General features: G+C 33.7%; 1 protein-coding gene across 1 annotated transcript; it reads right to left on the bottom strand.

Annotated features, from left to right (window-relative positions):
- Positions 1-9,187: 9,187 nt before the first annotated feature.
- On the bottom strand, positions 9,188-10,463 carry LOC128992765 (nuclear envelope integral membrane protein-like). The gene has a single exon (XM_054416505.1). The coding sequence runs from the start codon at positions 10,461-10,463 to the stop codon at positions 9,330-9,332; it is 1,134 nt and encodes a 377-aa protein (XP_054272480.1). The 3' UTR covers positions 9,188-9,329.
- Between the last annotated feature and the right edge of the window lie 4,831 nt (positions 10,464-15,294).

Below are 15,294 nucleotides of genomic sequence, written 5' to 3'. Positions count from 1 at the left end.
CTTACTGTGTATCCTAACATTAACGATTAGTAATGATTTATAAAACTTATTTACTGTAATTTCCTACTCTTAACTGGCATTTTATACTTCCCATTCAAGACCAAATTAACTACCCCATTAACGAAATAATGAGATTTGGGGACTATTAGAGTTGAGTGTACACATCGAACCACCTCTATGTCTTTGTCCGTTTCGAAACAGCTGTCTAGAGAAATCTCTATTTTATAAAAATGTAGTTATTCTCCCTATACAGTATCTCTAGCAAGGTAGCAGGGTGGTTAGAGTGCTCACCTAACAGCCAAAAGGTCGCCGGTTCGATCCTGGGAAAAGCAAGTAACATTTTGATAGTTCAAAACTCCTGATCATTGGGCTTTAAATAAAATGATACTGGCTAGTAAAACAGCTGATCTCAGTAAATAACAAAGCTACACAGATCATCTCACTCCATTATACACCAATCCTTCACTCATAATTGAAGTGCAATAAATTTACGTCCCCAGATGAAAATGATGAACACCGCGTGATAAAAAGTAATTTGTCTATATGTAGGCAAAAATTCCCATTCCCGAACCCAATTCAATGGTTAAATTCTTACCAGCCTTAAAATCTTTAACATACACTCGTACTTCTCACTTAAAACTAAATCTGTGACGTCATATTGGGTTTCTGACGTCTTTATGACTGTTAATACTGTTAATACTGTTCTAGGAAATGGCGACCATACAAAGTAGGTATTTTAAGCCAAGTATGAATGGAGATGAGTGTAGGATGAGTGGCGCGATCTTGTAGTCTTGTTAGTGACTAAGGCCGATATTCCTTAGACAGGACTGTTGATTAATAGGCCATACAGCTAATGGCAACTAAGGGACCTACAGTTTATAGTGAAATTTGAACCACATTTTTTCCTTGGTAATTACGAATTGGTCTAATTATCAGGATAGTACTGCGGATAGTCGTAGTACTCGCCCGTGCGGACGTTAATCCACACTGGGGAGTATCACGTCTACAGATCTACAGTGCATGCCTATAAATATCCACTGCGCAAGCCTTCCACCGAATTCTATATGTCCAGTAATATTTTTATAAAAAAATTAATGACGACATAATACAACCTGCATATCATATTAATGTGAAGTATGAGTCATGAAGCGTCTGAATTACAATGTTTGCACTGCAGCACTCAAGTGTCCACTTGTATTACAAGTGTTTCCTAATCTCTCCATAACAGCTGATGTTTCCCAGCGGGTCTGTAATTTCCTCTAAGCTATTTGGTTCTTGTAATCCGAGTGGTGTGTAAACGCTTTCCATTATGAATATGTTTCGTAAAATATTAAAATTATATATTATCGAAATACCTTGTAAAGTGTTATTCACTATGAAAATAGTGTGTAAATTTCAATAGACAATGTTTCTGGATGATGTTCGAGTTGGTAAATTATTGTGTGATATTATTAAAAATATGCTATATGAATGTATATGATAGGTATATGGTATAGGAGAAATACGAAAACTAATGGTATCACAATACTGTGGTTATATTTTTACCATTATACTTCTCAAAATTGGTTACTTTGAATATTATAGGGCAGAAACTTTCGATGCCATAACGAGCGTCGTTTTATTCTAATAGGAAAACTATGCTCATTCAAAATTCTACCAATAGTTTTTTTTTTCAAATTATTTTGTGGGTCTCATACATCCGAACATATGCCTACTCGCTAGCAAAAAAACACATTATTCAAAAGCAGGAAATCATTAATTTCTTTTAATTGGAGAAGATGGTTTTAAAATAAAAAGCTGTACCAGTTCTTCACCTAACCTTTCGTAACTGGGAGGTTGATTTCTAACAGTGCTTGTCAGATATTCAAAAAGGTTGCTGAATCGATTTCCAAAATACTTTTGGTGCTGCTAAACTATGCCCACCCAATTGATAGCTGAGCTTTTAGAAAAATTAATAGTCATGGCTAAATACAAAGATGGTCTTATTAGTCAAATCCACGAATATTACAACAGTAACGGTATAGATCATAAACATAAAAAAAATACTTCACTGTCCTAAATGTCTATTCTAATAGCCGTAACAGCTGATTAAGAATATTTTGACAGTTCCATTCAAATATTATTAACATGTTTACTTTCCGAGCAGTAACAACATGTGTTTACGTTAGTCCACACTTAACTGTTTCTGTAACAATATTTTCACCACACTATGATGTTTTTGGCTGTATTACATACGTTAATTGGTGGCTGAAAGTTACGTTTTGCTGTCATCGTAATTTGGGGACCGAGCAGGTTTTTACAGGCCGGGGCCGCAAAATCAGCTGTCCGCTTACTTACTTAAAACATGAATGTATTTTAAATACACAATCAAAATCCATAGCATTGCAATAGAATTGTGTTATTGTTCCCGTTGCCTAGCAACTATTTATTCTCTTATTTTTGCTGATTCCTCAAATTATTTCTTCACATAACCTTAAAGTTGTAGTTGTGTTTACTATCAGTGTGCATTATTATGGTGGTGAATATAATAGTGGTAATAGAGTATAGTGTGGTGAAAAATAGCGTTCGTACCACGGACCGAAATGGTTTTGCAGCTCTCGATCGATTTTAGTTCTCGACTTCGTCTCGAACTTAAAAACTATCTCGAGCCGGCAAAACCTCATTTTCGGCCCTAGGTACGAAATATACTATTGTGTGCCTTGATAATCAGTTTAAAATACGTACATAGAAAGTCTAACCGTCGGAAAAGTAACTGAAAAGTCAATGATAAGTTTGCATGATGACAACTACGGTGATATTTTACTTAACAGGAAACTTCACTGTAACCTGTTTAGATAGATTAAGAAATATCTGTTTTCACAAACAAATCAGAATACGAATACATATATACATTCTGTCAAAGGGTGAACCACTCAAAGAGTTTAATATAGCTCAACATCTTAGACGGGAAAAGGAAAAAGAGAAATACTTGAAACAAACGTTCACTTTGAAATAAACGCATTCTTTCCACCCCTTGCTTCCTGTATTTCAGCGGTGTTACTTTACGTGGAAAATACAATGCTTTCGTCTCTCTTTATTTGTATTGTTGTTATTTTCCACTTTAAGAATTCAAGCTCTATACTAAAATCCACGTTCGATAGCTTGGATCCCTGTATTGCTACGGGTGATTTCTTTTTTGGTTAGATATATTGGGATTATATTTACACAAAATCGGAAAATTGTACCCATTACCAAAACTATTAACAGTATTCTGTAGCATTAGGTTTACTGTGTAAGAAGAGTCAAAGCATAAACAAACTATATTTCCAAAGTCAATGGAGGCGCAACATTTTTCAAGTGTATTCTTTTTGTTTTTGAATTGTAAACAAAATTGTCTACACAAACCTTCGACTGGTAATAGAAGTATAAAGTATAAAACAATACAATAATACGAAAAACCTGTAAGGCAGAACCCTAATAAAGTTCCTCAAAACTATCCCCCCCCCCCCTAAATTAATTAAAGACAACGGTAGTTGAGATGGCAAGATTGAGTGGCAGTAGGTAGTTGAGTCGTGTTCGTCGTGCGTGTAATGGCCGGCCGCGCGTCTTCCTGTATCTTAATGTATTTGTGCGTGTTAAATGTTATATTTGTGTACTTTGACGACGACATTATGTTCAAGAAATTTTATTTTTGACAAGGCTTGAAAATGAAACGTCAGTTTCGAAACTAGTCGCTAAAAAGACTAACCTAGGATTGACGACGTAAAGGTACGTAACCTATTTTATATTGTCTTTAATCAATCCTGGAGGCAATGCTGAATAAATTAAAGACAACCTGCATGTTCTTCGAGAATGTTCAAATCATCGCTTCAATACGGTAGTACCGGTACCATTATCATTTTTGCAAAAAATAAGCACAAATCCTTATGCTAATGTATATTTCTTACGCGTTTCCTCAAAAATTTTTAACTAGAGGGTTTTTTATTTTGGTAAGTTAACCCAAGAAACGATACGAAAAAGAATTAGGGAATAAAAAATATATCTGGCGAACGACACTGGAAAAGAAAACATTGAAAATTAATCGATTGTCACCCCAAGCCATCCGTCTTCCTGCCACATCTATTTCGTAGATTGTTTTCTTAACTTCAACTTGGTGATTTCATTATTAGCCGAGATCCTCTTAGTTTCAGTATCCAGTTTGGTTTTATTTATGGATTTACGAACAATTCCTCCGCCGTTACCACTACTTATAGACCATTTTGAAAATCATCGTTTACATCGACTTATCTGATATTAAACCTTAACTACGTTTTAATGCATCGCTCAAAATACCGTTGCAGCAAACATCTAAGCGAATTTTCATTTGTTTAAAGGGATTTTCACTAAAATGCTTCCTTGAAATGTCAGATTTGAAGACAGGCACTATTCAGATTTCTTTTTGACAACAGTTTAAATTCATTACTAATCCAACTCAAATTTGGTTAATATTTTTCTTTAAGTGTTATAACTTCCATAACTTCCTAGCCGTCCGGATATAAAAAACCTACCTTGTAAAAAGTGTTGGTATAAAAGTAAAGCATTGGATCAATTTTTTGAGAAGGGGGGACTAAATTAGTTATTTAAATGTAGTCTGATGCACTCTCTTGTATTTTCAGTACCAATAATGTTTAAGGTATAATAGAAAATATGTACTTTCTAGAGAGTGTAAAATTGTAAAATACTCCACTCGTTTTCCAGCAATCAAAGCATACATTAAAGAACAATAAATAAATTATATCGTATAAGGTGGTAAGTAAGAGGTGGGTTTTTAGCGAATTTCCCTATAGGAAAGTAGCTATTACCGTAGGTAGCACGGTAAGAACTAGACCTGGGACCTATTTCATTTTTCTTGTTTATGTCTTCAGAGGCCAAAAACACCATTCGTACAATTGTTTATATCTATTCAGTATATACGTCCGTGAACGTGGGGATATCCCGGATAATTTTGGTCCGATTTTCATGAAATTTTGCTTAAATGTTAAGAAATAGAAATAAGAAATAAGAAATAAGATATTTATTTTCCCATTTTTTTTACATTAAATTGTTTACAACATCACTATTACACTACTAGCCATGGCATGACCTATAATATACTAAGGATGAGAAACATACTTAAAAAAGAATAACTGATAGCTATATAAAACAAAATTTGATTTTCAAGTTAATTACAGTAGCCATATATCTACATGTTCAAACTAAAATATATTACTTTTGGGAAAATTTAGGACCTCCAAGGCCTAGCCTGAATGGAGGCTCCATTTATACATACATTTTAAAACTAAAACAGCTCTTAGACGCTAACTTAAATTAAATGATAACTTAAAATATATACTCCTGCCTCAAAAATAAATATATGCACTTTCTAAAACATATACTTCTTGCTGTACTACTTTTAATTGATGAAGTATACAAATTTAAAAAAATATTATATTGAAATGTGTTAAACCTGTATAGTAGTAAGAAAATTGATGTTTGTTTGCGTAAAAAGCCATTTCTGTAATCGTTTTGAAAAAACTGTAGAATTAAAGGAACTTTTTATATAATCTGGTATCAAATTATACATCCTTGGTGCCATAAAAATAAAACTTTTAGTAAAGAAAGTGTTCACTGGTTTTGGGACAGGAAAATTGTTTCCAGTTCTTAGTTTTGTTCGGTATGAAGTTCCAAAAAAGTTACGATTGCCACTTTTACTATAAAAATATTTTAAAACCTTATATACATATAGATACTCTAGCGGAAAAATCTTTAAAGAGAAAAACAATGGTTTTGAAGTTTCAGTTTTTACTTTTCTTAAAATTAATCTGACAAAATGTTTTTGTTGTAACAAAAGAGAATTTATATTTGATTTGTACGTTCCACCCCAACAAGTCAAACCATATTCTAAACGACTTTGGACTAAAGAAAAATAAAGTGTTTTCAAGATGTCCTCATTACACAATTCCCTTAAAAAGTAAAAAATTCTTAACACATTATTTAATTTGTTTTTTAGATTAAAAACATGCTTTCTCCAATTTAATTCACTATCTAATGTTAGGCCAAGATATTTTATTTCTACAGCTTCTCCTACTAGAGCACAAAAATCATTACACTTGGTTTGCTGACATAGACATTTAATACATTTGTAAATAACAAGATCTTCATCTTTTAAAGACTTTCTTAAACTGAAATTGATATACTTAGTTTTTTCCGTACTGAGAACCATATGATTTTGGGTGAACCACCATTTTAGAGACATTAAATCAGTATCCATTGCCATTTTAACTTCTTCCCATGATTCTCCGGCATAGCACAGAGCTGTGTCGTCAGCAAATGAAGTTAGTTTTCCATGGAAAGATGCATCACAAAGGTCATTAATATAAATTAGGAAGAGGATTGCCCCTAAAACCGAACCTTGTGGAACACCATATAAAATTTCTCCCAGAGCGCTAAATTTACCATTTACTTTGACACATTGTTTTCGTCCAATTAAGTAGCTCTCAAACCAATTATAAGCATTTAAGCATTTGTTAATGGCTTATAGGTTCGTTAACCAGCAAGATTTGGTCATGGGAACGGGCTATTATGTGGTTATGAAATGTTCTAAAATTGTTTTATTTTATTTTACCCTTAAAAATTGAAAATGCCTATTTTTCAGTCGTCTTAGAGCGTAAAAAATAATCGTGTATATGCAATCATTGTTGTAACATTAAATGTTACTGATAATATACCCAAAACTGTACATTTAAGATAACTACGTTATTCTTAATGATAAGAAGAGAAACTTTGTAGTTTGCTGAAAAATATAGTGTGTTGATCAAATTTTCAAATTTATCTACACTATTAACATTTTGTGAAACCCCCTCTTTTATCCTCCCCGTAGCAGCAAATCTATTATAGGTACTCCAGTGTTTTAAATGGGAGGGGGGGGGTATGTCTTGTATCGGAATAATTTATTATCGCTCCAATAAAACAAATTGAAATTCGCTTAGTCTGCAAGTTTTCCATGGCAAGAGTATTTTGATGAAACATGGAGAAATTCCCATACGACGGTCAATATTCGTGTCAAGCCCCAAGTTACATTTTCAGCGCCATTGTTCATTGTTCTGCAATACTTCACCACTGAATCCTTATTTTTCCCCTCCCCCGTCAACTATTGTTTCAACGCCCCAGGCACTTTCGACGATTTGCGTTTTTCACTGCGACAAATCTTCAGATTCACGGAGAAATCTTGATTAAGTTTTTTTTTTGCAATCGCATATAGGGCTTAGTATATATTTCTAGTAATAATTAAAAACTATTAGTTTCGGTAACTATTAGAAACGTTTGTAAATTTTATGATTTTTTAAATCTGTTATCATTAGAACAACTTCAAAGTACATTGTGCAAAAAAGAGAAGAGACGTTTGACTTACATGATATTTTACAATAAATGAATACAAAATCCTTAAACAATAAGCACAGCTGCATTCACGGATAGTTTAACGAACTTTGGTTCTTATAGGCTCTTCGTGACTTAAGTAATATCTAGTAATATTTGAATAGGTGGCGGTTTATAAACGGAATATCGAAAAATTAATTAATAAGAATGTCATGAGATCCACCAAATATGACCTAAACAACAGAATTCACCATCTATTATCATTCGAAGAGAAAAGAAGGATAAGCTACAATGATTGAAAAACGTACAACTTTATTATGATGTGACGTGAGAACAAAAGCTGAAGGTAAAAATACGGACGAAGATGGTATGATAAACATAATGTCCGGCGGAAGTGAGGAAGTATTTACGAAGATGTTTGATAGTGAAAATGGCAGTCTATGTATACTAACGTTTCGTGGTCCTGGTCAAAAACCGATGAGAATCTCTTCTGCGGAGGAGTGGGGGGTGTGACGTCACTCTCTCCTTTTGAGGGAACACCATTACCGCAACGATACGAAGTGCAGCCATCGGTGTTCGTGGTGTAGCGGATAGAGTACTCGGCTGATACCCATGAGGTAACCAGATCGAATCCCACCGGTGACACTACCTTGTGAAAGATTTTGCTTATAATGCGATTACTTCTTAACTGTACATCTTTTGTTAGAATTTGAGGATTTTATTATTATATTTTATAAACAGAACTACTTAGGTTAGTAAACCTTCATTCGATTTTATCTTATATCTTTTTCATATCATCAGCAAGTTTGGTTAGTTAGGTTAAGTTATGATAGTTAAATTTTATAATAAAATATAATGAATTTTATAATTTTTCTTAAATCGACGTGTGGCTCTCTAGTACAATCCCCCACTCCTTCGCAGAAGAGGTTCTCGTCGGTTTTTTACCAGCCCCCTGAAACGCTAGTGTCTATGAGTATGTGAGTTGTACATGAATGACCGAAGCCAAGCAACAAGAATACATCAGCAATCTAGGGTTTGCCAACATAGGGGGTGAAGTGTATTTTTGTGTAAAATACTTTAAGCCTAATAAATGTTTCAAATTTAATCAAGATATATCTTCAAAGAAGCAAACTACAACAGTTGACTTATAATCAAAAGAATGCCATGGGAATTTGGTATTTCTTCAAAGTTTTATGATTTCTACTTGAGTCATAGTGTTAACGGACATCAAAATTAAAAATAAAGTGGTCCCAGGTCCAGTTCTTAGACCTACGTTAAATAGCGTATTCCCTATATGGGAAATTCGCTCAAACGAGCGCCGAAGCAGAAGACTTGTATCGGGTAGATAAAGGAAGATAGATTTAGGTAATGGCCATTAGGGGATTTGGTAGACCGTGAGTTCAGAGAAAACGTGTAACGTGTATAGTAGAGTAGGTCACTCTTTAATGGCAAAGTGAAACAGCACCATAAACCCACACTTTGTAAAACCAATAGCTTTATGACTACTCGTATCTGTTTTTTTGTTTTGAGCTATCTACAGTATAACTAAATACTACAGGAAAACCTACATAGTTCATTTGCAAGTGCTTAAACAATAGCTAACGACTAACTTTTGGGGTGATTAAAAAAAACCGTACCATCTAGTTTGATGCCACTTTAAGGAGAAATTGTTTAAGGTTTACAGAAAGTTTATTTAAGGGTAAAAATTCTACTTAGTCACTGTGTGTGTTCTGAAGTTACTAAGATTAAAAGGGAAAATAAACCTCAAAGACTTTAAAAACACATGACACAGTCTTCGGAGAAAAAACTCGTTTATTAAAGTTATTAACATATAATTCAATTCTAAAATTAAATACCATACGTAATAAGCAAACTCATTTATAAATACTAAGTAATTTACAAAAACATTCGGATTCAACACTCAACAGGTTTCACATAGTGGAATCTCTACTCTTTTAATCATCATCCTCTGATATCTCCTCGATTTCCATTCGAACATAGTTGCTGGGATCGTGTTTTCCACTAACCACAAATTGGGTGAAATTCTTCAAGTTGCTACGGTTTAAATGTTTGACATCTTTTGGGTTGCGCAGACAATATTGTCGCAGATCTTGTAAAGCCATGTTCGTTTCTTTGATTCCTTGTTGCTTGAACTCTTCCTTTGTCAGAAAGCGAGGTTTCTTGGAAAAGCTTTTGGGAGGAGTTGTTTTCTTGAAACTATCAAGATAAGATAGGCGCAGCTCCTCTAAATTCCTCGATTCTATAATTCCGTGTTGCACAAATTCATCTTTTGACACAAAGTAAACTTTCTTAGTAGAAACGATTTTGGAAGGAGTTTGTGTCGCTACGGCATTGTTATGGTTCGTTGTTATAGGTTTTGGGAACTTAAACAGAGCCCATTTAAACATCGGAATCTTATAAAATAGCATAGTTGAAAGGCATGACAAAAAAGTTAGTTTTTGATTATGGCTGCTGTAGAAAACTAGTAGAATCGAGAAGGCCTGAAGGGACCATTGTAAAATGTTTTTGCTCCGTTGATTTGTTATAGGTCCAAATCGATAACAGACTGTCAGGCTGATCAAACCGACTACGATCAAGTAACCGTACACAATCTTTCTGTGTGTTTGTGCTAGAAGATAAATATTGTTCACGAATGCTTGGAAACAATATATAATCACCGTCGACCCACCAGCTAGAAGTCCAATGGTCGCGGATTTCTTCAAGGGTAGAAGATTTAAAATAAAGTACAATACAATCAACAAAGATGCTAAAATGCCGAAGATGACTCCAAATATGTAGAAACATAGCGGTTCATGAACCAAAAGAGGAGCTAATAGGAAGAGTAAAGTCCCCACGATGAACATTCCTAGAAACACTTTGTTTACTCGAGTCACTGACACTTTGAGAGTATAGTCGTTCCCAGTATCTATTCCAAGACATGTTGTATTGAAAGGATCCAATGAAATATATTTGCGCCTTCGACTAAGCACGTTGAATCCCCAAGATGTTTTACTGTCTTCAAAATAAAGCGTCCAGACTTCTTGTTCGTCAGCTCCTATGTATAAATCATATTTAGATTGGCCTTCCATATCCAATGACACTTCCACCGTTTGCCAAATGTTTTCCAACGACTTTTCAGTCCCATAATAGCAGTATATATTGAGAGTATTGAATCCTGTTTTAGAACAACAGTGCAACTCAGAATTTGGTAACAGGGTTACCGAGGGAATTGTAACTCCATAAATTGACCGAGCGAAGCACACAAATAAAAAAAGAATTAGGTGAAACATTGTGAAACACGAAACAAACTTGAGTAAATTTGATCATAAACCAAACTTATTGTGCAATGTTTTGTTTTATATGAAACACGTATTCAAAACAAAACAAAATATTTGAAATGTTAATCAGCTGATAGTCAAAATCACAATATTATTGAAATTAAATAAACTACTAATCTATTAATACCATGTGATCTATCAAGTATGGAAATAAAACTACGTTCTAGACTTGGGTAAATATTGAATGTTAATTTGAATAAATGATTTTCACAGATTACATTTCACCAGCCATATCAATATTTTAGATTTCTTTATAACCACCATCGTATTGTTACATTTTAAAGGGTCAATCATTTGTTCAGAGATGGTAGTCTTTTCAAATTAACCAGTGGCGGGTGGTTCCAAGTGAGGGATATAGGGGCTAAAGCCCCCCCCCCACAATCAGACCTTGGAAATATAAATGTAATCATGTATTTCGTCGTAAGAATGCACCGGGTTTAGACAAAACCCTAGACGATGGAAATGGCTTTAAAAGTCACCAAACGGCTATAAAAATGAAAAAAACTTACGGGTGATGACCACTATGAATGAACGTCATTAAAATTAACGGTGTAAACTGAAAGATTAATGACGATTTATTTTTTTTTAATGGCTAACGCGTGTAATCTATTTTGACAAAACACCTAACAAGAAAAATTGCAGTTGGTGTTGAAACATCATCCAAACGATGTGAAGATCTGCAGTGTAGACACATAGACAGATTGGCAAATCATCTCCAGCCTTTACACTAAAAATATCTCTCGATGCTGTTATTATTTTTCTCGCGTTTATTTATATTTATGTACATTTTTAGGTGCTATATATTTAGAGAGTAGCAGCGTTTTGGTTGGTACAACCAATATTAAAAGATCATTTGTCCATATTGATCATTGACCATATTAAACATAATCCATTATTGATATAGGCACGAGTCATGAATCAACTGAAGAAAATATTGATGTTTGTTCTGTCCGGGTTTTGCGGAAGGCATTTTCTTTAAATATTGGTTTCATAATATATTCAAACGCCATAAACATGAAATACATCAGTGCATGCTTCGGACTTTACTATAGAATAACTTTATTTGCACAGTCAATTCTGATTCAAACTCGTTCTAAATATAATTTCTAAAGTCTAGAACGCCTAAATAATTTTTAACATTTTTTAGTTCTGAACATTTCTGGAGCCTCGATTGGAGTCGAACTTAAAGCTTACATATATAAGGATGTGACTATTAAAGTGTGTGCCAGAGGGGTTGCCCTTAAACTTTCACATCTACATCAAATTTATGTCAGAAAGGTCACTGATCTTAAATGTGTTGTAAAGTCTCTTAAAATGATTCTGTAAAAGTGTTTGTTCAGTTGTCGTTATTTCAGACTTTAGGAGTAGACTACTGATACAGCCCCTGATCTAGTCATTTTATTTTTTTCCGTTTTACTGATGCATATATTCTAATAGGTGTGTATTGTGACTAACATGTCTTAAAACATTCGATTCAAGTGATTTTAGAGAGTAGAGTGGAATAAAATATAACTTAAACCCGGTTAGGGGGGTTGAATTAAGTTTAACGCTAAAATTTGTTTTTGTTTCTACCGATTTTTTCTAAACTTTCCTCAAGTGGAAGGACACAGTCTTACATTAATAGTAGGAGATTTTAAAACTTTTTTAGGATTTCACTTATTTTTGGACAAGAAGTGTATATTATTTATCATGTTGTATATATTGCCTGAAGGCTAAATCAAAAGTAGTAATGTAACCAAATGATGATTCAATCCTTAGTAATTTGTATTATAACCTGAATTCTTGTTTTCTCCTAATTAAAGTCAGGGAACATATGCATTATTGAAAAAATTCCAAAAAGTAGAATAACTATTTGTGTTTTCATTTTTATAGATATTTTTGGTAGGTAGCCAAATACTTCTTCAAAATCTCCAAAATCGGATTAGAGGTTTCTGGTTCGAACCAAGCGAAGTCAATCTGGGGCCCAAATGCAATGTGTCGAACAAAATGTCGACTTCTTGTTACTAACAGACAAGTAGCAAGAATAGGGATAGACCTTTTCCTTAAAAATAACCATTGGAGTAAATAAAAAGTAGTTTATTTAAAAGGATTTCTCATACCTAGTCAAGTCATCAGCAAAGATACAAATAAAATCTCTATTGTTTCTTATTGATCGTAACACGTTCAACTTATCATGTACCGACTGCATTCCTGTCTTAAGTCTTAGCTAAAAAAGCTAAGCGATGAATTAAAGCGAATCATTTTCCTGAGCCCAGCTTTGTGCCTCATTTACAAAGCTTTTATTGGTCGTTTGTAGCTGGGAACGTACTAAATGACGTTACACCCTTTAACTTCATGATTACTCCAGGAAGCAATCCAATTAATGTAATTAGATTTGCTGAATACATTTCATCCCCAAGGGGAGGGAATGTTCTTTGACTTAGTTAGGTTTGATTTGAATGTTTCTGACAATTTCGCAAATACGTATGGAAAGCATGACGTGTGGTGTGTAAAGGGAACGTATATATTTCTCGGAAAGCCTATTACAAATGCGTATCGTGGTTCTAACAGGCTGATTTCAATTTCGAAATAGTAATGGATTTGTAAACACCCCCTTTACTGCAAACCTGCACACTCAGCCAATTCCTTGCCTGACATGATTTTTACTCAAATATCTCCTTAGACTTGTCATGTTTATTTCGTTACATTAGGTGTAACGATTACCTAGGTTTCTTGCTACTAGGGGTGTAATAAGTGTGCAAAGTATTTTAGTCAAATATTAGTAGCTTGGCATAAAATAAATCAATTTGCCAAATCTGATCTATAAACAAGCAAACATAGGTCACATATTCCCCATAACAGTAACATGGGGATTTTAAATCTAGAAGTGTTATACATCCGTAACCATTTGACGTACAATGACGCTTCAATATACAAAACTATTTCTTAAGCTCTAAAAAAAAGGTTACCAATGTTACAAAATGTGTCAGGTACAAAAATCTCCATATGTTATGTTATGAGGGTGAAATTGGGGAAAGATAATGTTCACCCCGAATAGCCTGTTTCCATTTTCCGATCATGCATGGTTTGCGATAACTTTCGAAAAAACCGTAGCTTTGCACGTTCATACAGAATTTCGTCAAAATTATACCACTTTGGTCCGGTCCATTGATTATCATGAGACCTGTAGGTAGACGTAGACGTCAAAAAGCTATTCCCTCTTTGGGATATTTGGTTAAAAAACAGTCATCAAAAATACAATGTTATGTGTATGCTCTATTTTACACCCTTAGAAGACTAAAAAAATTTACAGTGCTTTTTCAGACCAAAAGTTAAATCCGTTACTTTTTGAGTAAACCTATTTACGTCGTTTCTTTACAAACACGTCACACACCCACACAAAAAAAAGATAATTAAGTACCCTATACAAAACCCCACTGAATAACCCCTTGAAAACCGTTATTTCGAAAGAGTTTCGATTACATCGTAATAAGTTCTCCGTCTTCATCAGTAAAGTAGAAAGTAAAACATTAATAAACCCTCTTTCTTCTACCCACGACTCGGCTAAGTTTTTAATGAGTGGCAATAAAGTTCTCAGGCAGGATTAGTGCGGTAATATTAAAAATTAAAGACATCAAGTTGTATTAGTGTTTTAAAATTTTTAATATCTTTATAAACATTTTAAAAGTATATACAGTAGAACCTTGATAACAAGACTCTCATGGGGATTGTAAAATAAGACTTGTTATCAAGGTTGACTTCTTATCGAGGTTCGTAATAACATGTGATTAGGGGTAAAATAATTTTAAGGGAATTTGAAAATGACACTTGTTATCAAGGGTGACTTGTTATCGAGGGTCTTCTTATCAAGGTTCCACTGTATTCATGCTAAGGATGGACATTTGTTATTGTCGTTTTATTGACATTTTATAGTTGTTCAGTGGTAAGAAATTTCTTTGGAAAAATAGTGGATCGACATTGACTGTAAGGTTGACACTTGGTTCAAGACTATCTTTCTTTTGGGACAGTTCGTCTGTTCCTGAGTTTTTTTGTAAGACGACTTATTTTTGTCCTACTTTTGTTAGTATAATATTTTAGATTGTCCATATTAACTAGGTACTACTTTTTTATGTCAATGATTTTTTAAATTTTTTTAAACCATTTATTGTGATTTTTTGTTTGTAAATCGTCCTTAATTGAGAAATTTATGTACCTACTTCCATGTTTTTCTATCAATACGTGTACCCAAGAATTATATGATTAGAGCTAAATTGACGAATTACATTTTTTACTCCTTACTGAAAGGAGCATGTATATATTACTTAGATTAATTATAAATTATAAGTTTCAGATATTTTAAAATATTAAAACTGTTTACCCCTCACACTAGTTATTTGTTGTATACGCCGGTCAACAAATATGTCCGTAGCAGTAGAAACAATTAACATGGACGCACGTCAAATTCATTCAACCAAATTCTCAATGAGTAATTAACTAAACACATCTGGTCATCATTATTCAAACTGAGTGGTTTTATTTGTCCAAACTAACACATGGAGATCACACAAACGTTGTTCCGCATGAGAAAATCAGCTTCGTTACC

This window comes from Macrosteles quadrilineatus, unplaced genomic scaffold, assembly GCF_028750875.1.
Source record: "Macrosteles quadrilineatus isolate MER2022 unplaced genomic scaffold, UCM_ALF_1.0 Scaffold_4__1_contigs__length_99947679, whole genome shotgun sequence".
Classification (NCBI taxonomy): domain Eukaryota; kingdom Metazoa; phylum Arthropoda; class Insecta; order Hemiptera; family Cicadellidae; genus Macrosteles; species Macrosteles quadrilineatus.
Note: the sequence above shows the minus strand (reverse complement) of the source record. Positions and strands in the feature narration are given on the sequence as shown.

Coding starts and splice junctions, on each gene's coding strand:
- LOC128992765 (XM_054416505.1), bottom strand. CDS start 10,463: ATGGAAGGCCAATCTAAATATGATTTATACATAGGAGCTGACGAACAA.